Raw genomic sequence first — 25,253 nt, forward strand, 5'->3', positions numbered from 1 at the left:
GGCGCTGGATGCACGGGCTCCCCCCCTCCGGGCGCTGGATGCACGGGCTCCCCCCCCTTCTGGGTGCTGGATGCTCACGCTCCCCCCTTCTGGGCGCTGGATGCTCGCGCTCCCCCCTTCCGGGCGCTGTAGCCTGTTTCTTCGCCTTCTTGGCACTGTCCCTCCTTCCCTTCTTTGGGACCAGTAGTTCCACCTCCTGCCATGGAGGGGGTTGGTCGGGTGGTTTGTGCCCGACCTTGCCGACGGCAAAGGACCATTCCTCCCCTTTGAGGCAGGTGAGGCAGGTTTCCTGATCCACCTGCGGTGATGGTATGGCCTTCAGGTAGATCCACTCCTCCGCAGTCTCCACCTCACCTCGATCAAAGCCCTGCACAAAGAGGGGGTCTTCATATGGGCACACCTCAGGGAGGTGCCCATACTCCAGGCAGGCGAGGCACCACGTAGCCCCTCCTTCCTTCAACTCCCTCTGATGCTCATGCCACCTCTCCATGTAGGCATCCACTTTATCCATTTTTTTTTTCCAAACACAAAAACACTTATTCGAAAAAAAAAACAAAAAAAAAAAAACGACCTTTTCTTTCCTGGTCCGGCTCCTGGAGGCGTTGTTTGTCCCACGCAGGACACCATATGTGGCAGGCTGGCTTGCAGTGGTGAGGTGTGGTGACGTCACGGACCAGGAAGTAACAGAACCACAACAATGGATGGGCGGGTGAAACTGAACGCAACGGCTTTCAGCTGATTTTAATAAATAAATAAAACAAAACAAAATATGTAAACAAAACAACAAAACAGAAACCAAAGAGCACGAGGGCCAAACAAATAAACAGACAAACAATTAAGTGTCATGCTGGCTAATCCAGCATGTTTTAGCAATTGTTATTTTCTGTCTCCTCTCTATCTCCCCGTACCTCATCTCTGTACACCCAACACTGCAGCACAGACAGCTGCAGGTTCTTATACTCTGGCCGAGGGGTTAACTAGCTGTTAATTATCTTATTACCCCTCGGCCACAGTCTGCACGCGTTTGGTAAGGATGCGCGACTGTCAGCTAGTTAAATAATCAGTAGCTGATCAGCCACGCATCCTCACAGGGTTTTTGAATTATAAATAATAAGAAATACGCGGCGTTGTTATCCGCGCCGCAAACAATAATACAAATAATAATAAATAGGGGCGGGACACTCCGCCACAATAACCCTAACTTTTTTTTTTTTAAATTTAGTCGTTGCCAATTATTTTTATTATTTTCTCCCAATTTTGAATGGCCATTAATTTTTTATGCTCAGCTCGGGAGGCGAAGACGAACACACGCTGTCCTCCGAAGCGTGTGCCGTCAGCCGACTGCTGCGGACTCACCATGTAGCCACCCAAGAGCTACAGCGTCGGAGGACAACGCAGCTCTTGGGCAGCTTATAGGCAAGCCCACAGGTGCCCGGCCAGACTACCCTGGCTGACCTAAACCCTCCCCCCCCCCCCCCCCCCCCCCCCCCCCCCCGGGCGATGCTCTGTCAATTGTGTGCCGCCCCCTGGGAGTTCCTGTCCACGGTTGGCTGTGGAATAGCCTAGACTCGAACGGCGACGTCCAGACTATAGAGCGCATTCTGCACTCCACGCGGAGCACCTTTACCGGATGCGCCACTCGGGAGCCCCGTAACTCTAACTTCTGGCTCATCCCACAGGTCATGTATCTGTCAGCTTGTAGCATTCAAGGCAAGTCTCTTGAGAAAATATAATTAAATCAAAATAATAAATTAAGATCTCCTATAATTGATTTCTTAATTGTTTTGTATAGTGAGTGTTTCCTTCTTGAACTTTACACAGGTACAAACAAACAAACATAATATTATAAACCCTACTTATGTAACTATTCACTAAAGCAGATAGAACCAGTTCTGCCATAACCCACCTTACCTTAGTCATGTTGTCTGGCAACACCATTTAAAAAGAACTGTATTCCCTAGGGGTATTAATGTGGTATAACAAGTTTGAGCAGGAACTCTAAATTAAAAAAAAAAAAAATGTTGAAGTCAAGTGTTGCATAGATACAATATAAAATCAGTTAACATACAGTAAATAAATACAGTAGTAAATGAAAAACAAAGAACATCCAACTTTTGTTGAATGTAGTATTGGTATTTCATTTTCTTTTTTTTTTAATTTCTGACTGGAATAAGGCCTGATAGAGAACTCAACTTGACACATGAAGAACTAAAGAAACTGCTATTTAAAAAAAAAAAAAGTATATCCAAACAAGGAATGAAGTGAGAAGCATAAGGCTGTTCCTTGTTAAATTATTTTGTCATCACAGGATAAAGAGAAATCAAATTATGCAAGTATGTATACAATTTTCAACAGAATGAATACACATGTAATGCTGCATTGAAATCCCACTCAGTGTTGTGCAAAGTACACCACTTTTAATCCTTGCAAGTTGTACCATGGTCTTTTGTTAAAAACACCCCATTAATACAGTGTTCATCTATGTTTGAATTAGAGGACAGCAAGTTAAGTGGAATAGAATAGAGAAGCACCTATTCATTGTTTACTTTCTGTTACAACAGCAACCAAGAACACTATATATATGTGTGTGTGTGTGTGTGTGTGTGTGTGTGTGTATGTGTGTGTCTGGAACAGTGGAAGGGTTTAGTAAAATAGAGTGATAATCCTCACCTTGATTTGTGAGATGTTGGGCATCTATACCTTCCTGCCACAAAGGTAAAACTTAAATAAATAAATAAATATACATCAAAAATCAAGGTGACATTTATTTCAGCTAGTGCCTAAAAGTAATAAAAGAAAAACTGGAACTAAAGAATTTAAAAAGCAGCTCCTATAATTTGTTTCTTATAAGGTGTTTGCATGGTGTGTGTTTCCTTCTAGAACCTTTTTTATTATTATTTATTTCTTAGCAGGCACCCTTATCCATAGTGACTTAGTTGTTACAAAGTATCACATTACAGATAATAGCAGTTATAGAATAAAATAAAATCAATAGTAAGAGCAAATTCAAATGAAAGAAAATAAAAATTACAGTAAATAATGGCGTTGAGAGTGATTATGACTAAGAGCAGTTATAAGCGTAAATTCCATTAACAGCAGTTATAAGAGTAGATTCCATTAAGAGCAAGTAGTAAGTACAATAAATGGATAAGAACGATTTAAAATAAGAGCAGTTACAAAAAAACGAGAATACGGTTATGGTTACCTTTAAGAGTAAGGTCAATGATTGAGAGCAGTAGTAGAATACAGCAAAGTATGGAGCAGTTAAGTGCAAGTACATGATGATGCAAGTACTTATACAGTTGGGTGTCATATAGTCGAGAGTTGTCAGGCTTACAGATGCTGTCTGGACAGGTGTGTCTTGGAGGCGCCGAAAGGTGGTCAGGGACTGAGCAGTCCTGATATCCATGGGTAGGTTGTTTCAACACTGAGGGGCAAGGGTGGAGAAGGAGCGGGTTCTGGAGGCAGGGGAGCAGAGGGGGGTACAGCTAATCTGCCGGTGGTGGAGGAGCGGAGGGGGCGAGAGGGGGTTTAGAGAGGTGCTGTGTGGAGCAGTCGGTGAGGAAGGGGCGAATTCTGCGTATCTTGCTGAGGAAAAAGCGACAGGAGCGTGCCAGAGTAGAGATGTGCTGAGAGTAGGAGGGGTCGAGGGTGACACCGAGGTTCTTGGTGGATGAGGGTGGTGTACACAGAAAAAAAAAGATAAGAATCAACCCTACTTCAATCCTGTTATCTGGTACCATCATTATAATGTTTTGAAAGCTTCCAATTAATACAACAAAAGAAAAAAATAGTAAACCTAAGTAAATCTGTAAATCTAGAAAAATCAGAGTAGCTGCCTATTTGTTGGTTATATGAATATGTTCTGTGGTATCTAGTTCTGTCTTGAATGGACCTGTATTGTGGCTATGACATTTGACACATTCAGAAAATTGATGGTTAAACAAAACCAATACAAGAATACAGAAAGCATGATCAAGAACTTGTATATCTATCTACAGTATATAGCAAGTGCTAGACAAGCATCTAAATCAGCCGTTCCCAAAATGGTAAGCCACCCCACATTGTTTCATCACAAACTCCCTTGTCCAGACCATGCACATTAATTTCCTTTGGCATACATCCTGGATATATTAATATACTGCATTTAAAAAAACATAAGAAATGTTTTAATATCTTTTTTTTTTTCTTCTTAGGATACATTTAAAATATCGATATTTGTGTACAATCGATAAATCCAGTAACCTAAGTGTGGTTTTAGGTGCATACACCAGTCCCATATATTTTAATAATTTTATTACGCTGTGTTTTTCCTGGTTCAACCATGAACTATTACCATTTTAAACCCTGATTTATTGGTACCACAGCTTCTTTCATTTCATACACATCTTCACTGTAAGATCATGGCGTTTTAGAACCAGGCTGTGCACCACATAATATTAGCCGGTGACTGAACAGTGTTTATTTCTCTTTGTTTGGGTTTTGTACAGATTTCATTGAAATCTACCTCTGAATAGTAATGCCAGTAAAATAATTGTCCATGCTAAAGCTCCTTTGTTTGACATTTGTTTGCCACCCCGTTACCAGTAAACAATATTTAAGAATAGTTTCCTTGTGAAGTAACTGAGAACTGTACAAATGACATTGGGGAGAAAACCGGGGTAAAAAACCATTGGCAACAACTAAATTAAAAAATAAATGAATAAAATAAAATAAATAACAACCCAAGCACCTTCACTGGCATTCTTCACCTACAAAACAAATATAACAAAACAGTGTAAAAGGATATCTTTGTAAAGTTATTAGGTAAAATGACAGATTTGCGTGGTATGTTTTTGCATTAAGCTGCTTTAAACTAGAAATGTACGTGTGTGTAGGGGCCATAATGTACTGTATAAGGAGAATGATCTCATTGCTATAGGTTTAAACAAATGTGGCAATGAAACAGTACATTTTTACTGGACAATACCTGTTAAGGAACCGCATTGCACATTATCGTACCACATTACACAATGGACCCTATTTACAAAGCTTTAACTCAGGAATGTTGTGTTGTTATTTAAGGCTTGTGTAAGAGTGTTGTGTTGTTATATAGTGGTGGCATCTGTGTAATATTATGCATTGCAATGCCTAATAAAAATGCACTTAGTGAGTTTTTTTTCGACTAGATGTTAGTGTTTTATAGAATACCTGACATCACTGCATTATGTTTTGATCGAACCCCACAATAAAGTACTAACTTTTAAGGGTAAACAAATGAACCTCAAGATCTAAGGAAAACTTAAATGGGCATGTTTAATATATCACTCAATTGTTCAGACTTAAAGAACAGATCCATACTGTCTCACAAGTGTTTAAAAACAAGAATGAACACAAAAACAGTGTTTTCAGATGTGGATGCTTGGAAGGATAATTATTACAATATACAATTAAATTGTACTTTAAGTTTATAATATATAAACTTACATTTTACATACACTATACAGTATGACATTGAATTTCAATACATTGTTTTTATGAAACAATGTCTTCCGTACTAAAAGAAAGTTACAACATTGTCTTTTAAACTAAATAATTTAACCACAATAAATAACACAAAGCAAAACCAGTTGTATATGATGTTTGACATTTCCCTTTATAAGTATAACTACATTTAAACCATCACTTTTGTGTTAATGACCAGGTTATTATACCAATTAGTTACCACTTAATACCACAGTATCACTATTTTATTTCGTAGCCTATTTGATATGTGTTACACACACGATGCATTTAAATCAATGTGGGTTTTATTTCACAGGGAGATTCAGGTCACTCATCACGGTAAGTTTTTCCTCATAGCTCTCAGATAGGGTTGTCAACAGGCTGCAGAATCTCGGGACACTTTAAGGCAGGTCAGGTTTTTTTAACTCACCTCTAAAATACAATGTATTCAACATGTAAAGTGAGTGTGAATTGCTTGAGCAGTTTAGTAAATGTAGTTAATTGTTTAATTGTGGTGGTGATTCTATCCGGAGAGCCTCGTAACAACGATTAACCGTATTGCTTGAATTTTTTCTTACAGTAAACAATATCTATCAAAATAGTGCAACACCATTATTATAACTTTGCATTCACCTGCACATTTAGCCTTATGACAGCAGGTAAAGTTTCTATTTGTTTAATATTTCTTGCTTCACCTGCCCAGTCAGAGACTCAGAAAGCCAATCAGCTACTGTATAGGTCTGATTGATGGAAACGATCCTTGCAGGCAGGTGTGTGCTTTTGGTAACAACTAAGTAAAACAATTCAATTAATTTAGCGACAGTTCGCACAATTCACTCTCACTTTACTGAATACATTGCAGTTTAGAGAGGTGAGTTACAAAACCTGGCCTGCCTTAAAGTGTCCCGAGATTCGGGAGCCTCTTGGCCACCCTACTTTCAGATTAGGTGACACAGGTTGAAACGTCATTAAAGAAAATAGTGGGTTATGGCAAAGATGCAGCTCTCCTTTCTTGTAAAGGTAAAGTAAACTGTTCTGTATTTTGACGTTTCTATTGTGGGGGGAGGGGGCTATCGGTAAATTGTGTAAGTTTCAAACTGAAATCTAATTCAGGGATATGTTTCCATTAGGTAATAAAAATACTATGAACTAATAGGCTCAAACCAATAGATTGTGCGCATCCCTTGTTAGTAGCTTCAGTTTTTCTTGACAGTTTTCGTAGATTCGGTATTCAGTTCGGTATTCGGCTGAATCTTTTGAGATGGATTTTGTATTTGGCCAAATCTCAAAATATTGGATTCTGTGCATCCATAAAAACTATATAATACCGTATTCCTTCGGATTTAAGACACCCTTAAATTTAAGACGCAGCCCAAATTTCCCACCCTCAACTTGAGGGAACAATTTAAAATCAAATAAAGGTGCATTTACTCATATAAGAAAACGACGTATGGAGGCAGTTTGCAGCCATCTGCTGTCACACAGAGCATTACAGTTATGTGCTGCTTCTCATTTCCAGTCTGCTGTCACACAGAGCATTACAGTTATGCGCTGCTTCTCATTTCCAGTTGTGATTACTCACACATGTTTTTCTCCCTTTTTGTGAACTGTGGTATTGCTTGGCTAGTAGAAAAATATGGGGGTCTGATTAGAACCAAGCCTAATAACGAAATTGTAAAAGCTTCTCTTTGAATTCCTCAGGAAGCTAATGACGCTTTGTGACAGGAAGAATCCTGTTGTGGCTGAGCTGATATGGAGGTCCTGATTGGCTGGGGGGAGTGCCCAGGTAGCCTACGCCTGTTTAAGAACACAGCAGCGCCAGTTCGAGGCTACTGCACCACGGACATAGCTACACAGGCAGGCACTGAGCAAAAGCTTGCTTTGTAAACATCGAGGAGGAGAGTGTCCACTCTGCAAGATAAGTACTATGGCAAACTTTCAACTGCCAGTCGGTCACGTTGCTGTTTTGTGTACTCGGGTAGTCTCATCTTTTGTTGGCAATTTTAATACATGCATCACTATACTGTACTCGAATTTAAGACGCAGGCCAAATTTTTTTCTTTTTTTTGAAAAAATTTAGTAGTCGGCAATTAGTTTTTTGTTATTTTCTTCCCAATTTAGTAGTGTTCAATAATTTTTTTGGCTCAGCTCACCGCTACCACCCCTGCGCTGACTCGGGAGGGGCGAAGACGAACACACGCTGTCCTCCGAAGCGTGTGCCATTAGCTGTCCGCCTTTTTACACACTGCAGACTCACCATGCAGCCACCAAGAGTGGTGAGCTGCATGGTGTGCGGTGAGCCGAGGACACCCTGGCTTCCTTGGAAGGTGTGGGGGTGCTGGGCCTAGTGGAATTCCCGCCAGTAGATTCTTCCATAGTGGCCCTGGTGCAAGACCCTCTGGTAGGAGGTTTGTCTAAGGACCCTGCATACCCTAATGGCCAATGCAGTATAACAGAGGCCCACCTTAAAAGGGCGTACACAGCCTAAACGTAAGTAACGTGCCTGGCCAACATGGCAGGTCTCCTCACGGCCAACCTGGAAGGCATATTACAGTCGACGCCCCTCCCTGAACCAGTAGCTTCAGAGCTGCGCTTAGTCTCAGGTACGCTGCTGCAAATTTCAGGCTTCCAAGGGCAAACCCTGGGCAGAAGCCTGGCAGGCCTTGTAGTGGTGTGCAGACAGCTTTGACTGTCACAGGCCAGGGTCCCGGACACAGACAAGTCAAACTTGATGAACGCACCTATCTCCACTGGCCATACTTTTGGGCCAGCAGTGGAGGAGATCCTGCAACTCTACCACTGAGAGCGGAAGGCGTCTTGACAGGTGGCTGCGATGCTCCCTTCCTGTGCGGGAGATGATGAAACGCTGGCGTCTGCCCGTGACACGGACGGTTCACATCACCACTGCACTGCGTGGCGACCTGAGGCATTGCCGGACGTGGGGCCCCAGCACAACAACACCCCGGGAGGTAGTTCCAACGCTGCCCTAAGCAGCCTCCAAGACAGGCTTAACTACAGCCTCAGCAGCCCCAGCAGGGCTCCTGAAGGCTTGCGGACTCAGACCCACCCCTTCTCACAACACCAGCTGCAATACTGGCGCACTTGCACCTCAGACTGTTGGGTGCTCGCCACCGTACACACCGGTTATGCACTGCAGTTCCGCGCTGGCCCTCCTCCCTTTCGAGGGATCACGGTTACATCCGTGAGCAACCCTCTCCAGGTCTTGGCCCCACAGGCAAGAAGTAAAAACATTACTTCAAAAACAAGCCATTCGTCTTGTAGAACCCACTTCTCAAGAGGAGGGATTCTACTCGAAGTACTTTCTAGTGCCAAAAAAGGATGGTGGCCTCCACCACATCCTAGACCTGAGACACCTCAACAGGTTCTTGAGGGAGATGAGATTCCAAATGGTCACACATCGCCACATCCTCCAATCTGTCCAGCCAGGCAACTGATTTACGACTGTGGACTTAAAGGATGCGTATTTTCATGTCCCTATTCATCCAGCGCACAGGAAATATCTCTGTTTCGCTTTTCAGGGAAGCATCTTCAAGTTTTCCATGCTGCCATTCGGCCTCTTCTTAGCTCCCCGCACATTATCAAAGTGTGTGGATGCCATCCTAACCTAACCCCCTTGTGTGTTGAATTACCTGGATGATTGGTTGATTTGCTCTCAGTCGCAGAAGAGAGCAGTGGCCCACACGGCCATAGTGAAGGAGCATCTGGTGAGATTGGGTCTCAGCCTCAACGATGCCAAAAGCCAATTAATAACGGTGCAGAGTATGGTTTACTTGGGTCTCCGGCTGGATTCCCTTACAATGCAAGTCTACCTGTCAGATGACAGAGTGGCTGCCATTCACAACTGTCTAACCCTGTTTCAACAGGGATCCTCAGTACAACTGGTGTTGTGCCAGAAATTACTGGGTCCGATGGCCACAGCTTCATCAGCTATCCATCAAGTGTGGCTCAATGCCGTCCGGCTACATCCCAAACGCAACAGACACCGTCGACTGACCGTGTCTCGCATATGCGGCAGAGACAACTTACTGCCCACTGTGGTTCTCCCGCGAGTGGCCCAGGATGCTCTTGTACACATTCCCCCCAATATCATTGCTCCCAGCCTTCCTGGATAAGATCCGGAGAGAGAAGGTGACAGTTCTCCTTCTGGCCCCCAGATGGCCAAGAAGAACCTGGTTTTCAAACCTTTGCCAGCTGCTGCAAGGCCAGCTCTGGGAGATCCCGCTGTGCATGGATCTCCTTAGTCAGACGAGAGGCACTCTCTGGGCACCCAGAACAGGGCAGACTCCAACTGTGGTTTTGGCCCCTGAACGGGACCATCTGTCAGCCTTAGGGCTCTCAGACGCAGTTGTCAGTACACTGAAGAATGCTAGGGCCCCTCCACAAGGTTGTTGTACGCCTATAAGTGGAAGTATTTCCAAAATTGGTGTATATCCAGAGGCCATGACACCATTTATTGCCCTATAGCAATCATTTTACAGTTTCTGCAAGACTTACTGGAGGAGGGTAGATCCCCCTCTACGCTGAAAGTGTACCTAGCAGCCATATCTGCATGCCATGTCTCCATTGACTCAGTGTCCCCGGGCACTCGTATACTAGCGACCCGTTTTCTGAAGGGCGCTCGGAGGTTACGTCCTAGAGTCTAGATGCGGTATTGGGGGCTCTCACTAAGGCCCCATTTTAGCCTATATTTTCCATAGAGTTGAAATATCTCTCTATGAAGATAGCCTTTTTATTAGCCATCACCTATGCTAATCTTCTGACAGTCCCTAAAATTAGTTTGAACTCTGTCGGAGCCAGGGCTTTTAGTTATAATTACCCTTGTCTTTGGAACTTGCTCACGATTCATATCAGGAATGCTAGCACTATTGAATCTTATAAATCCAGTTTGAAAATGTATTTTATTATTATTATTTTTTTAGCAGACGCCCTTATCAAGGGCAACTTACAATTGTCATAAGATATCACAATATTTTTACATACATCACATTATTTTTACATACAATTACCTATTTATACTGTTGGGTTTTTACTGGAGCAATCAAGCTAAAGTACCTTGCTCAAGGGTACAACAGCAGTGTCCCTCATGTGGGATTGAACGCACAACCATCCAGTCAAGAGTCCAGAGCCCTAACCACTACTCCACACTGCTGTATTTGTTTGGGTCTGTTTATTTGACACAGGCTTTTTTATATTTCTTTTGTAAAGCGCCCCGAATGATTGCATGAAGAGCGCTATATAAGTGAAATTTGTATTGTATTGTCGTTGTATTATTATTATTATCATACAAAAATCAACCCAGCATAAAAAAAACCTGTTGTCCTATTTCTGGACAAATATTGTTGCCCCTTCTTTATAGTTTTATATTTACACAAAAATATACAGAAAAAACTCCAGCATTTGCTGTTAAATTGTTTGAACCCAGTGCTAAATCACAATGGAGTCAGTTTATTACTCACCTTAATGCATTTCAGATTGTACTGCATATTTTCTTATCAATTTCCTTTAAAAGGGTAACCTTTACTGATGTTTTTCATTGCTGTTTAAAAACAAAAAGTATTCTCTTTTATTAATAACTTAAAATTGTCTAAATAAAACAAAACATTCATTGAGTAACAGTTATATTCTCCTTAATTGTAAATACTATTACAGTATTATACTTTGCTCCATAATGCAGTTATGACTAACTTTCTATGCAAACGCCGACTGGTGTCACAGGGAATGAATTACGGTATGCTGGAGGGTCAAAACAGAGGAGTGCGATTAACTTGCGTTAAAAAAAATTAATCTCCAAAGAAATTAACGCGTTAATCGCCAAAGTTAACTGCGATTAATTGACAGCCCTAATATATAATATAATATAGACCCCTAATAGACACATTTGGTAAAATACTGTAAGTGGGGACACAGAAAACACAGCTGAATGTAAAACTACAATTTTTTCAAAAATTAAATCTGCATTTTAAATATTTCCAAATTTGTCCTAAAGATGCAGTCTAAAATATATATAGCTTCCTTACTTTTAACTTTTGTAACTGAGATTTAAGAATTTTTAGTTTTTTAGTTTTTTTTGTGCTTTATATTCATGATGAACAACAAAAAAAGGTAAATTAAGTTCATAACGTTTTCCAGAGCAAGACAGCTGGTCTAGGGTGTAACACTTTTCTTTTTAAATCCGTTTTGAACTGAATCCAACACGGAACTTGTACTGGACTATTGCCAACTATGTTGTATTTTTGGTATATTCTTTTTTCCTTTTCACCAGAAAGATTACCAGCTGCAGATAAGTACATACAATACAAAAGGGTTGGAATGATCATATCTTTATGTTATCTGTAAATCAGTATGAGGCAAAAAAGTTAAAATCAGGGGCTAGGTGACGCAGTCTGATAATATGCTTGTCAGAAATATTTTTAAATATTTGCCATATTATGCTTTGGTTTATTTACTCGTCAATAACTTAAGTTTGAAGGATTATTATTATTATTATTATTTATTTCTTAGCAGACGCCCTTATCCAGGGCGACTTACAATTGTTACAAGATTTCATATTGTACAGATATCACATTATTTTTTTTACATACAATTACCCATTTATACAGTTGGGTTTTTACCGGAGCAATCTAGGTAAAGTACCTTGCTCAAGGGTACAACAGCAGTGTCCCCCACTGGGGATTGAACCCACAACCCTCCGGTCAAGAGTCTAGAGCCCTAACCACTACTCCACACTGATGGGCAGCAATCCTGAATAATAGAGTAATATATATGTGTATTTTTGTTTGGGTATATGCATGTGTGAATGTATATGAATATGAATGTGAAAAAAAAAATATATATATATATATATATATATATATAATCTGAAACAAAAACACATTGGAAATGTGAAAAAACGGCAAGTTATCGAAAGTGCCCAGCCAATTAAAGTAGAGATGTCAAAAATACAAGCCAAGTTTCAAGAAACCATTGGGGCAACCTTATCCAGCACAAAGCAAATAGGCACAACTGTAAAACCAATGGGGGCCAAGGTTGCCCCAATTGTTTCTTCTAACTTGTATCAAAAACTCAAGCTAAGTTAGACACTTGGGGCAACTTTGGCCAGCACCAAGCAAACAGGCACAACTGTCGAAGTGTCATTCATTTATTTCATTATTTATATGAATGTATTTATTTATTTATGTTTTACTTTTACCAAATATATAGGCTGTATGTGTGTGTGTATACAGTCAAACCTGCACATAGGAAATTCATGACTTTTCTGAAACTATATGTTACAGGATTTATTATTTGTTTTGTTTCTTCCACTTCAATCTCTAAGAAGTGGAAGATGCATCATACCACCCAGACACCCAGATCTAAGAAGTGGAAGACGCATCATACCACCCAGACACCCAGATCAGTTCGCCCTCCCAAACTGAAAAGCCGGGAAAGCAGGAAACTGGTTCGGGACGTCACTCTGAAGCCAACAATGACCTTGAGAGATCTGCAAAGTTCTGTATCTGAGATGGGAGTCAGTGTTCACACATCAACAATAAGCCAGTCCCTACACAAAGCTGGCCTAAAGATATGATTTTTTTTAAAGCTATCTTTAAGATTCCATTCTGTTGTGTTTAAATTCCTTTTTGCTTCCAGAGTAAACATTACCTGGTCATTTTCTCAGAACTGCTAACTGATCAAACTCGCAGGGAAACCACATTCCATCTAAAATACGTTCACCGCAGATCAGGATGTCACACAAGAGTAAGCCAAAGGAAGTTTTAGAAGCATTCTAAAGCAACATTCAAAGCTCAGGAATTCTTCATCAATGTCTAAGAGTTTTTTTTAATTAATCTATATAACCCAATACAATTCAATACAAATTATTTGTGTATATAATTTGACCATCTCAAGGACAACCTGTATCCTTTCAATTTTTGTCAATGTAAACAACACACACACACACACACACACACACACACACATATATATATATATATATATATATATATATATATATATATATATATATATATATATTAGGAAGGCAAACTATGAAGGAATGAAACAGAGACTAACAGAAGTAGATTGGAGAAAAATAGAGAAAACATCCATGGAAAAAGGATGGCTGTTTTTTAAAAATGTAGTACTTGAGGCGCAAAACAATTACATCCCAAAAGTAGACAATTCTAAATCTAAAACCAAATTGCCAAAATGGTTTAATAGATCAATTAAAAAAAATATTCCGAGAAAAAAGGCACTTTACAGAGCGTTTAAAAGGGACCAAAAACAAAGTACACAGAAAGAGTACTTGGAACTGCAAATGCAAGCCAAAAAGGACGTTAGAAAGGCCAAGAGAGAGATAGAAATGAGCATTGCTAAGGGGGCTAAAATCAATTCCAACAAGCGTTTCCAATATTCAACATTCAAAGAGATGTCTAAGAGATACAAATGACAAAATCATAGACGAAGAGAAAAAAATAGTAAATATATTAAATGATTTATTTTAAATTTTTTACAAAGGAGGATACAGGCAACATGCCCCACCTGTCAACCTGTTCCTATCCAGTTTTAAATAACTTTAGTACAACAGAGGCAGAAGTGTTAAAGGGACTAGGAGCTATTAAAATAAACAAATCCCCTGGGCCGGATGAGATCCTCCCAATAGCACTCAAAGAAATTAAAGAAGTTATTTACAAACCGCTAACCAAGATGCAACAATCTCTTGACACAAGGGTTCTACCGACAGACTGGAGAATTGCAAATGTAATACCGATCCACAAAAAGGACAAAACCAAACCAGGTAACTACAGACCAATAAGCCTGACTTCTATTATATGGAAATTTATGGAATAAGAATAAGATCCAAAATTAAAAATTACCTATATGGTAACAGTATCCTGGGAGACAATCAGCATGGTTTTAACTAATCTGCTTGACTTTTTTGAGGATGCAACATCGACAATGGATAATTGCAAAGCATATGACATGGTTTATTTAGATTTCCAGAAAGCTTTTGACAAAGTCCTGCATAAAAGTTTAATCTCAAACTGAACACAGTAGGGTTTCAAGGAAATGCATGCACATGGATTAGGGAGTGGTTAACATGTAGAAAACAGAAAATACTGATTACAAGAGAAACCTCAAAATGGAGCGAGGTAACCAGTTGTGTACAACAGGGATCAGTATTAGGTCCTCTGCTATTCCTAATCTAATGACAAAGTACCTACTTAATAATAAACCACGATTATGTTCCCTCACTGCAGAAATTCCCCACACAGCTCAGAACTGAAGGTTCAGCGGGCATCCTCTGATCCCACAACCAAGCAAAGTTTATCTATTGCATTCAGGAACTTGAGAGCAGATGTCAGAGAGATACTGGCCTCTAGAGGACAAAGGCCAGCCCTGCAGGTGCCCACTTGAGCTTACCAGGCCTGAAACTGCACTGGCGCGGCCGTGCTTTTACCAGGTGAGCCACAGTGACCCGATTTCTTGCAGTTTTACCTTGGAATTCTGACAGAGCATTTTGAAATTATGAATGAAATAAAGAATACCAGTTCTAATTATAATAAACTGAAACAGATAAAAGATTATTAATACAGACCCAAACTAATATCAGAATACAATATATGCATGTTGTTGTTTTTACAATATGTATGATGTTATAGTAAATATGTAATAAATTGTATAACTAAAAAACAGTCCAAGTAGAACAAAAACTAATCAGTTAACTTCATCAGTAAGACATGCCAAGCAAAGTAGAGACAAGGCTTTCAGGTTTGCATTTTCCAGGTACGTCACAGATGCCTTGATATGACTTTATGTACCCCATTTAATACAAGAACGTTATAAAAACTTTCTGGAAAAGTAAGATAAAAATATTTATATCATTTTAAATAACCCAATGTTCTATAAAATCCAATAGTAACTGTATGCAGTTATAGTCAAATACAATTAGACTCTGACTAATGCAAATTATGATGGATTTGTTCTGATTGTAGGTTTATTCAGACTACATGGATCCTGATTAGCAACAGTCTACTGCAGTTGAATAAATAATGTTAGGTACAAAATGCAAGTGTGTTTTGCAAACATACCTGATGTGAATTTCTGATACAAAAAGCAGCCAATTTCCTGTAGTTCTTCCTTATTGGGAAAAGTTTCCATTGCATGCATTATCAAACTGTAACATCTTTTATTTCCTGACATGAGAACTTCAACGTTTCAAGCTGAAAAACAAGTATGTACAGTACAAGTGAGATTTTAATTTGATAATAACAGTGTCAGAATATTTAACCGTTTGTATTTGAATGGTATTCACTGCACTTTTACTATCCAATGAGTCAAGGTGTCTTTTACCCCTGCAGTTTTGTCGAAAACATCTGGCCTTGCATAAAATTTCTTTATGATGGAGTGAAGGCCATGTTTAACCTTACTTTCGAATAGCAAGTTTTGCAGTATAACAAAAAAAAAAGTTTAGCAGGGATGGAGTTAAATCTATCCCTGCCAACAATCACAGGTGTGGATGGCCACAGTCCATATAAAGATGTGTTACCTACAAAAATGACCCAGTTTAAAAGGCATATGGAACAAAGATGCAATTGTGGCACATGGAAAATAATAGACTTAGGTTAAAGGACAGTCCCAGAAACAAAAACACAAAATACTTTTCAGTCGGTGCCTTGCTAAATTACCAACTGTGATGTAATTACAGCTTCCCGACACTAGAGTGCGACAGCGCCACCACACAGGATGTGAGATTGAAATGCACTCACACTGGTTAAACAGTTAACAGTGAGAGTACAGGGTGATTGCATTGCTGTTTGACTGTGTGGAACTTTAAGGTTCACAAGAACTTTTCTCTTATTTTGCAGAAAAAAATAAATATGACACCCACGATTGAATATTGTCGGTGATTCATTTCAAGTGTGTATCACAATAAAAAAAAGTTAAACAGGTGCTTAATATTATAATAAATGTATATAAGTATATACATAGTAAATATAAGTGGAATGGTATATCAGATTGAATGATATACCAGTCTCTTCCATAAGCCTGGAAGCAGCCTAAACTTCAAAACTGCAGCCAGAGCGTGCACCTGCCAAAACCATGCATTTCTCTAATACCCATTGTTAACATCATCAGTAAAAGCTGAAAAAAGTGATTACATTTTCTTGGCAGAGATGTCTGGCTGTGCCTAACCTAGACCAGTCAAAGGAAGTATGGCCCTCAGTGCATGAAGTACAGTGTCCTCGTTGTCTTGGAATTGCTTTATTGAATTCAAAATTGCCATGTGATCTCCATTTTCCACAAATTCAGCTAAGAGCACATCAGAAACTGTAATAAATAATTCAACATTTTGTATTAATTACTGGTATAAAATACAAGCAAAAAGAAATGTACAAATGATGCTGTATCAGAGAAAACCCAAACCAAACCTGACAGCAGAAGATGTGGTAAAGCTCTGAGTTGTCATCAACGCCAGACCTCAACCCCCAACAGTGAAGCTGACAACCACCAAGAGTGCATACTGGTATATATATATATATATATATATATATATATATATATATATATATATATATATATACTGCAGTCTATGTAACCCACACAAACCATTAAACAGCTGTTTTGTTTATATACTTTCTGATGTATTCCCAATACATTCCATTCCTTTCCAACATCCTGTGGAGAAGCTATGTCATTGAGAGTAGATGGACAAACTTCCAGCAGTCTACAGCGTAATGACCAGCCCACCTTTAAACAAGAAAAGTCTGTTTCAAACTGAATAAATTGCACGTTTGGTGTATTGCAATTGGATAGAAAATCATTAGGAAATGTTGCTTTAAATAATAATACTAATGCTTTTCTTTAATACATTTCAGTAATTGAGGGGCTCGAATTTTAAACTGAGGAATGCAACTTGTGTTTCTGCATCAACTTCACTTGGGCACAAATATTTTAATAAAACAACATTTACTTCTGGTGCTAGACCTATTGGTTGTTTTCAAAATATAATAGTGGAATAAATAAATAAATAAATAAATAAATAAATACACATGTAATACAACAATTATATATATAATGTTTTTAATTTGGTATTTTTTGTTTTATCCTGCTCAAATAACAGGAGCATGCCAAGGATTAAGGAATGTATGTTACAAATTATAGTAGACAGACAGTACCAATTCATATTTTATTATATCCCCAATACAGTTGTGGTCAGTACAGTGCATTCACATAGTTATTTCTGACAGCTGTGTTTGGTTAAGTTTAGGGTTGGGGCTTTAGGGTGAGAGTGAGGGTTTCTAGATTTTCCAGTAATATAATAACTGTTAATAGGTTAAGTTTGGTCGTGGGAATAGTTAAAAGTGTAATGGGCCAGACAATAATGTACTACTACTGCAGATACATGGACCATTTTTAATTATCCAATAGACTACCAATTTACTGCAATGTAATGCTTGTAGAATAACAGATGGTTAGTCTTGAAATTACAGAAAAGAATCATGAAGACCACAAGAAGGATTGGGTTCCATTATGCAAACTTCCAAGGTTGTATTTAACTAAATGAAAAGTGCTGGCAATGTATACAATTTTAAAACATTCATATTAGAAAAGTGTAATTTTCCATAGGTCCCATAGAGGGCACAGAACACTCAGGTATAACACTCAAGGGCCCTTTTCTGACTAACAAATGCATTACAAGACAACAAATACACAATAGGCAAAGACTGTCAATGGTAAGGCCATTATAGGCTGACAGGACAGCACTGATTTGAGTAAAAAAAAAAAAAAAAGTGTTTCCGCATGTAACACCAGTAATTCGTACTGAAGTCTGCCAACTGAATGCCTAGCAGTCGGACGGACATTTAAAAAAAAAACAAAAAACAAAAAAAACGTATTGTCCACGGACAACCAAAACAGAAGTTATATACAATTGCATGCGCGTGTGTGTTAGACGTATTCACTGATAGTAACTCTTGCCACGGACGTCTGTGTATGGACAAGTTTCCGACCCAGCTAGTAGTATCAGTATCCGAATATGTTACAACTGCTGTCTTTCCTGTCTTAACTGAAACAGAACACATTCTGGCAGCACAGAGATAAAACCTTATCATTCTAAAAAAAAAAAAAACACCTTTAATTAAAGGACACCTCGTCATATTGTGTATAGGGGCTGTGATATTTTGCTTGGTTGTATCTATACAGGGTGTCCCATAAGTCAGGCATCACAGGCAAATATTGGTTCGTTATTTATTTGAGGTGTGAAATGTCTAAGCAGAGAGGAACACATTTTGGATAATTTTGATGTCTGGTGCAGTCCACCGGGAGTGGCTGTCCGATTTAAACATCTGATATTGACTTCTGTGGCCTAAATAGCCCTAGTGCAGTTAAATCAGTGTGCCAGCAACAGACCTTCACTAGTTTTCAGTCTTAGCAGCACCTACTCTTACTAATATAACATAACAAACGTATATTTCAGAAAGTAAGCGTACAGTATGTCTGGTTGTATGAGAGAACCCCACACATTATTCTCTTTTCAAATAAATACGAACATCGTAAAACTATTAAAGAATAACTTTAGGGACTTTAAATGTATATGTATTAGTTTACTTATATATTTTTCAACTTGTATGCCTTGTACTACAAAACGTCTTTAAGTAAAGGCCATCAGTGGCAATGTTCATTCCAAACGTACAGAAATACTCAGGGTTTTGTTTTAAAACAAATGGCTTGCTGGTTCTCAAAAAAAAGAACCAAAATCTATAACACGAACAAGACTAAAATTGCCATCCACATGTCTGTTTTCGGGACTTCAATTGTTGTATTATTGTAGTACGTAATAAAAGCATATTTATTGTTCTTCCGCTTCTTTGCTGTCATATGACCTCACAGGTTTTGAAAGACGGTACGAGCTCCACGTGACAAACATGCTCCTCCTTGCTTGAGCTGTGTACTGATCTGATCTGATCGTTCTTTTCAGTGCACACTCAAGCGTTTGGTTCACTTGTAACTTTGTGGAAGTGAAATTATCAAGACAGTGACACACAGTAACCAAAAGGACCATTGTTTTACATCTTTCAAAATATTTTTGAACCGTACTTTTTATATTCGGAAATAGCTTTTAGCCTGAAAATATAAATACATTAACAAATAACAGACTTCGCTGATACTTAATCAAATCCTAATACTTTTTATTTGGTTGTTTCCTTATGTCCCGCAAATCCAGTGACCATGAATATAACCTTCGAAGCTTAAGCAATCTGATGGGGGAGAGAAGGAAGAAACTGAACGATGGTACTGGAGAGCGAAGCCTCATCAAGGCTGCCTCCAGCTCCAGCATCAACAGCCAGGCTACAGCCACCGCCGCTTCCACTGGGGACCTGGAAAGGGCAGCCCGCAAGCAATTTCAGGAAGATGTCACCCCGAGTTTCGTGTACGTCCTGGCGAGTTTCTCTGCGCTGGGTGGCTTTCTGTTCGGCTATGACACCGGGGTAGTATCGGGAGTGATGCTCCTGCTCAAGAGAGAAATGAATTTGAGTGCGCTGTGGCAGGAGCTCTTGGTTTCCAGCACGGTCGGCGCAGCGGCGCTGTCAGCCCTGGCTGGCGGGGTGTTGAACGGGTTTTGGGGGCGCAGACCGTGTATCTTACTGGCCAGCTTTCTGTGCTCAGTTGGGGCGGTAATGCTAAGCGTTGCTCCAAGTAAAGAGATTCTGCTCGTAGGACGCGTTGTGGTTGGACTTGGAATAGGTAAGTTTGTATAGCCAAACGCCTAAATGGGAAATGTAACCTTTTGTGTTTTAAAACTCCTCTGGACTTATTTTCACATACTGCGTTTTAAAAAGCTAAATGTATTTGATTCTGACAGTACAGCAAGTCAGAATGTGGGGTTTTAAATGGCAGTACTTGCGTTGTCAATTTAGCGGAGATCCATGACATTGTTTTGTGTGTGTATGTATGTGATGGTATGACGTGACCCTACGTTTATACATTCTTAAATGCTTTATTGGATGATAACAGAAGCACGCACGTCATAGATTGTGAACTGAATACAGAAACAAGATACAATTCTAAGAGGAGAAAAATCAGCGCCAGCAGTGATGTGTTTCTTAAAGCCTTAACTGTTTTCAGTTAAATGTCATTCTCTGGAAAAACGAGGCATATTGTAAATAGGAAACATGGATTTTAAAGAAATGTACAATATTGCTGTAAACCCCCACCCCCTCCCCCCAAAAAAAACACGCCCGATTTGCCTTTAGGTTTGTAAAAACACGTCTGTCGGTTTTACAGTCGAAAGTTGTGGTGCTGGAAACCCTTGCACTGCAAGCAATTGTTTGTGATGTTGCAAACTATTTAATTTTTTTTGTAAAGATCTGTCAATCATTTGGGCAGGTTAGGTTTGTTATATCCTTTTGTTGAATGAGCAATACAGAACATTTTGTCCAAATGTGTGATGGTGACTCACAACTGAGAATTTTAGGTTATTCATATGTAAGAACACATAAAAGTAAATTAATAGAAAAAAATCGTTAGAATATTAATGTGTCTCTGTCTTATTAATAATTTTTTTCATAATTCATAAAATGTGATGGTAATTGGACAGGACATATTACAGTATGTGACAGTTATCTCCACGGAATTATCCTGATTGTGCAGCTTAGGTCAGAATATTATTTAAAACCCCAAACCTTTTTTTATATACCTGTTGTTTTCTGGGATTCAAATGCAAGTTAAGATTTTAGCACAGGTTTAAATACCTGCTGCACCTGATCTCTTTAAATCACTTTGTTTGATTAAATCACCATTATTAGCTGCAGTCTTGAGATTCTGAAAGCCATCAATAAGAGAGAAAAGGTTTTAACCTGTATCTAATACATCATGATTCAATATAAACACGCAGTTTATCATTCAGTATCGAAGCTGTAACAAGATAAGAGACATGCCAGGTTGTTTAATGTTTGCTTTAGTTACTCAGGCTTATTGTACGTGGGCATTCCCAAGTGGTTGTAAAATTCTTTATGTACCTAAATTCTGTCTTGCTTCTGGTTTATGTTAAGTGCTTTGTATGTCCCCAAACACTGAAAGAAAGAAAAAAGGTTTTGCTTAACTTTAAAATGATTGCAGCTAACAAGTGATTCATTGTGGACTTCTATTCGTTATATAAGCCTCAAATGTGCAGTTTTGAGAGAAACATGTGATAGTAAACATATTTTTTTTTATTTTAAAGCAATATATGTAGTACTACACTTGGTTAAATACATTTCAGTGCGCCAGCCATGCTTTCAGTTAGTTTTAGATCTGCTTGGTCAGTTCAACTGGAGGGTGAAATTGGATCCACCACTTTAATGGCTTCTTAACCACCCCAGAAGTGGTATATATCATCGGAATCGCACTGCTCGAAGTGGTTGTAACACAGCTACCCGTCATTTGGGAGAATTAAAATAATTAAAACACATTTTAAATTAAGACAAAACCAGAAACTTATATTGTGTATACCTCCGCAGTGAAGTACAGTCCCACATTTAAAAATAAATTGCACGTCTCTGTTTACTGTGAATATATGCATCGAAAGAGGCATCTTGAAACTAGAGGACAGCACAAGCTAATGATGTTGATGGTCTGGGCAGAGTTTCAAGTAACACTGAGAAAGACAGGAGAGCAGCTACGATGGATGCTGAAGCCAGATCTTGAGGTGAGTTTGTGACCTTGTTATATGCAAGGCACACATATTCAAGTCCGTTTTCATCCTTTCGGATCTCAGAAGATGTTTTTGTTTAGTTGTCAAACACCCTCGTGTCCATGTCGTGCCTGATTTAAGTTTAAGATCAAACCAGACTTTCCTCACCAATCCGACCGCAGTGTCAGGGGATAGTGCCTCAGTTTCCCGCAGACGCTTCAGATCCAGGCTGGTAATTTGGAGGGTGGCGTCTTGCCTTGTCTACCTGCTTTTCTAAAAGTTTTCATGACTGACAGGAGTATGTTATTGCTGGTTTTAAACTCGCTGTCAGCAGAGATGTTAACACTTCTACTGTTAAAATATCTATTTAGTCCAGCTCTCAGTGTTATAAAACTGGAGACTGAATACTGGTCACCTGTTGGACTGGCATAAAATCCCCTTTAATGTTGTTGACATTTTTTGGACTTATTTCCTTAAAATTAATGTCCATATCTTTTTCTTTAAACCAGTCTTTAAGTACATTAACAGCTCATGCTGTCGTTTTTTCAGTCTTAGTTTTCTTCTGTTTCATTTAGCTGTGCCTCATCTGCTGTTATGTGTTACTCTTGACAGTTGCTGGTGCACTTATTTTATTTATTTATTTTTTCAGGTGGACTGCTGTCTTCACTCAGCAAGTTGGTGTTGTGCCAGTTATCTGTTTTCATCCCCAAATATATTAAAGGAAATAGGTGAAATGCCACTCATTTTTGGCAGTGGTTTTGTAACTAATAACAAATAAAATGGCAGTTTGTCATGGAATTTAGAATGTAGTGGTGCGTAGTGATTTATTCAGTGTGAAGCGGCTCCTTAGTATGCGTGGTCATGTGATGCTGTTTAACCAATCGGAGGTTGTTATTTTTCCAAGCTGTGTTATAAGGCAGAATAAACCCACCCTGTTATAGTTATTTCTTTTGCGTTGTATGTGCCTAACACAGTAAAGTAGCAGTTTTAGAAATCCCATGACTTAAAAGCTTGGTTGGGGGGGGGGGGGGGTCTAATTATAGTATAAAAGGAGAATAGAAATATCTGTCCTTTATTTAGTTTAAACTGAATGTTTTACAGAAAAAGAGATGCATTGTCTTGGTGTTAACAACAAGGAACAGAGTTCCTTCAGTAACAATTAAGTGTGCACTGTTTTCTGTTACTTTTTCCACTTCTACAAGATTTGCATAAACATGTAAACGTACAGCAGTCTCCACATAAGAAAACACTTTGCCTAAGAGAACAACCTTGTGGTAAACCATAAATGCTCCAGCTAAAGGAACAGGAACTTTGCTTAAAAGAACACCTTCTTGGCACCGATAGTGATTTATTCACAACGGATACAGTACTATTTTTGTAGCCTGACAACTCATCATCATCAAACATAAATTAAAGTGGTTTATTCAGTCTTGTCAAAAGTGACCTGTCATCGCGAGAGTGTCTTGAGGCTCACTGATTGGTTTATTAAATATTTCCATAACTGCCGTCATTTCATTGCCTTGTTTTGCATTCTGATTTCCACCAGTGCACCTCATCGCTACAAAATGGCATGTAAACAAACAGTGAAATGCGCCGCTGTTTCTCTTGCTACACAAAGTTGGAAATTGTTCGAGCTTTTGAAAAAAAACTGAATAAGACACAAATCACAGAACAATTTTGGTGTTTGCCGTTCTGGTGAGTTGTTTCACCATTCTGTTAAATAATGTGCATGGCTTGAATATTACTCCTGTACATGTATTCATAATTAATCTAGAGGTGCTGCTGCTGCATTTGGTAATATGTAGGGGTTGCTGTGTTAATCTGGTTTTGACAGTTAGTTTATGAATGTTAGTTTGTCTGTTACTGTATTATAGTTTATTAATATACACTTGCCTATTGTTTTTCTTTTAATTATTCTGTTAATTTCATATGTTGATGCACGTGTGTCATGACAGGTAATACATATGCATTTATTTATTTAATGATTCCTATTGTGTCTGGTGTCTAACTCCGTCCTAGAGAACACTTCGGCTAAGAGAACACTTTGCTTGCTTCCCGAGGGGTGTTCTCTTAGCCGGAGACTACTGTACCATTATACTCTCACTGTCAGTTTTCAAATGAATAAATCACTCATCAAAAGGTGAAACACTGGAAAGACCATGGCCTGGTCTCTCATAATATAACTAAATAATAGGATAACAGGAAAAACATATAGCCATACAGTACTTTTATTGGCTAATTTTATATTGCATTGTCGCTCCCTAGGATATTCACGTTGAGCACAATTTTATAGGTCTAACTGTAGGCATTACGTATTAGTCAATCTCAACACTAAACCGGTCAGTGATCTGTTTACTCAGTTATCTCATTAACAGAAAGGTACCATGGGAGACAGCAGAACTGAAAACACACCCATATAAATGAAATCTTTAATAAGACAAGTGTCTTGTGAAGCACACATTCTCATCAACTGTCCATGTGTCCTATTTAGATGCAATATTTTCACAGGTTTTTGGTGAATTGTTGAGTACTTGTGAGGCATTTAGACAACTGTTTTGATGATGGCCCTGCTTCAGACACAAAACACAACATGTTTTTGGAAACCAGAAGAGAAAAACACATTAAACCTGGGATGGAAATAAGACTCTTATTGCATGTCAGTTTCAACCATTCCAAGCTTTACTACAAGCTCGATTAGCCATAGTGTATAGGTAACAAGCTCTAATTAAACTCCTAGTAAAACCAGGAATGGATCAAACTGATATGCAACGGGAGTCTTACTTCCCTCCATTCATTAAACCAAACACTTGGATGTGATGATTTTTTTATTTTATTTTGTTACTGGTACCCACAAATAATCTGAGACTACTATACAAGTATAATGTGGTTAGAGGCTGTTGGATTTAAACTTCGTTGGTTTAAAGACTGTTCCCAAGTACTGCTGGTAATATGGCAGTAAACCGTAGAAAAAGTAAGAAAGAGTCCTTAAAACCACCTTTCTGCATGTTATTTAATTGGAGAGATTTAGCTAACTGGATTCTCAAAAAAATGTTTAACAATAGAAGCTTTCATGAATGATTATTGCCATTATTTT

At 38.9% G+C, this 25,253-nt stretch overlaps 1 protein-coding gene across 1 annotated transcript in view; it reads left to right on the top strand.

The window, feature by feature from the left end:
• The first annotated feature begins 19,443 nt into the window (after nt 1-19,443).
• Nucleotides 19,444-25,253, top strand: part of LOC117419334 (proton myo-inositol cotransporter-like) — a 65,361-nt gene continuing 59,551 nt past the window's right edge. The window contains exon 1 of the mRNA XM_034031986.3: nt 19,444-20,232. Coding sequence (XP_033887877.2) covers nt 19,695-20,232 — 538 coding nt within the window. The 5' untranslated portion in view covers nt 19,444-19,694. The remainder of the gene's footprint in view (nt 20,233-25,253) is intronic.

This window comes from Acipenser ruthenus, chromosome 14 (assembly GCF_902713425.1).
Source record: "Acipenser ruthenus chromosome 14, fAciRut3.2 maternal haplotype, whole genome shotgun sequence".
Taxonomy (NCBI): Eukaryota; Metazoa; Chordata; class Actinopteri; order Acipenseriformes; family Acipenseridae; genus Acipenser; species Acipenser ruthenus.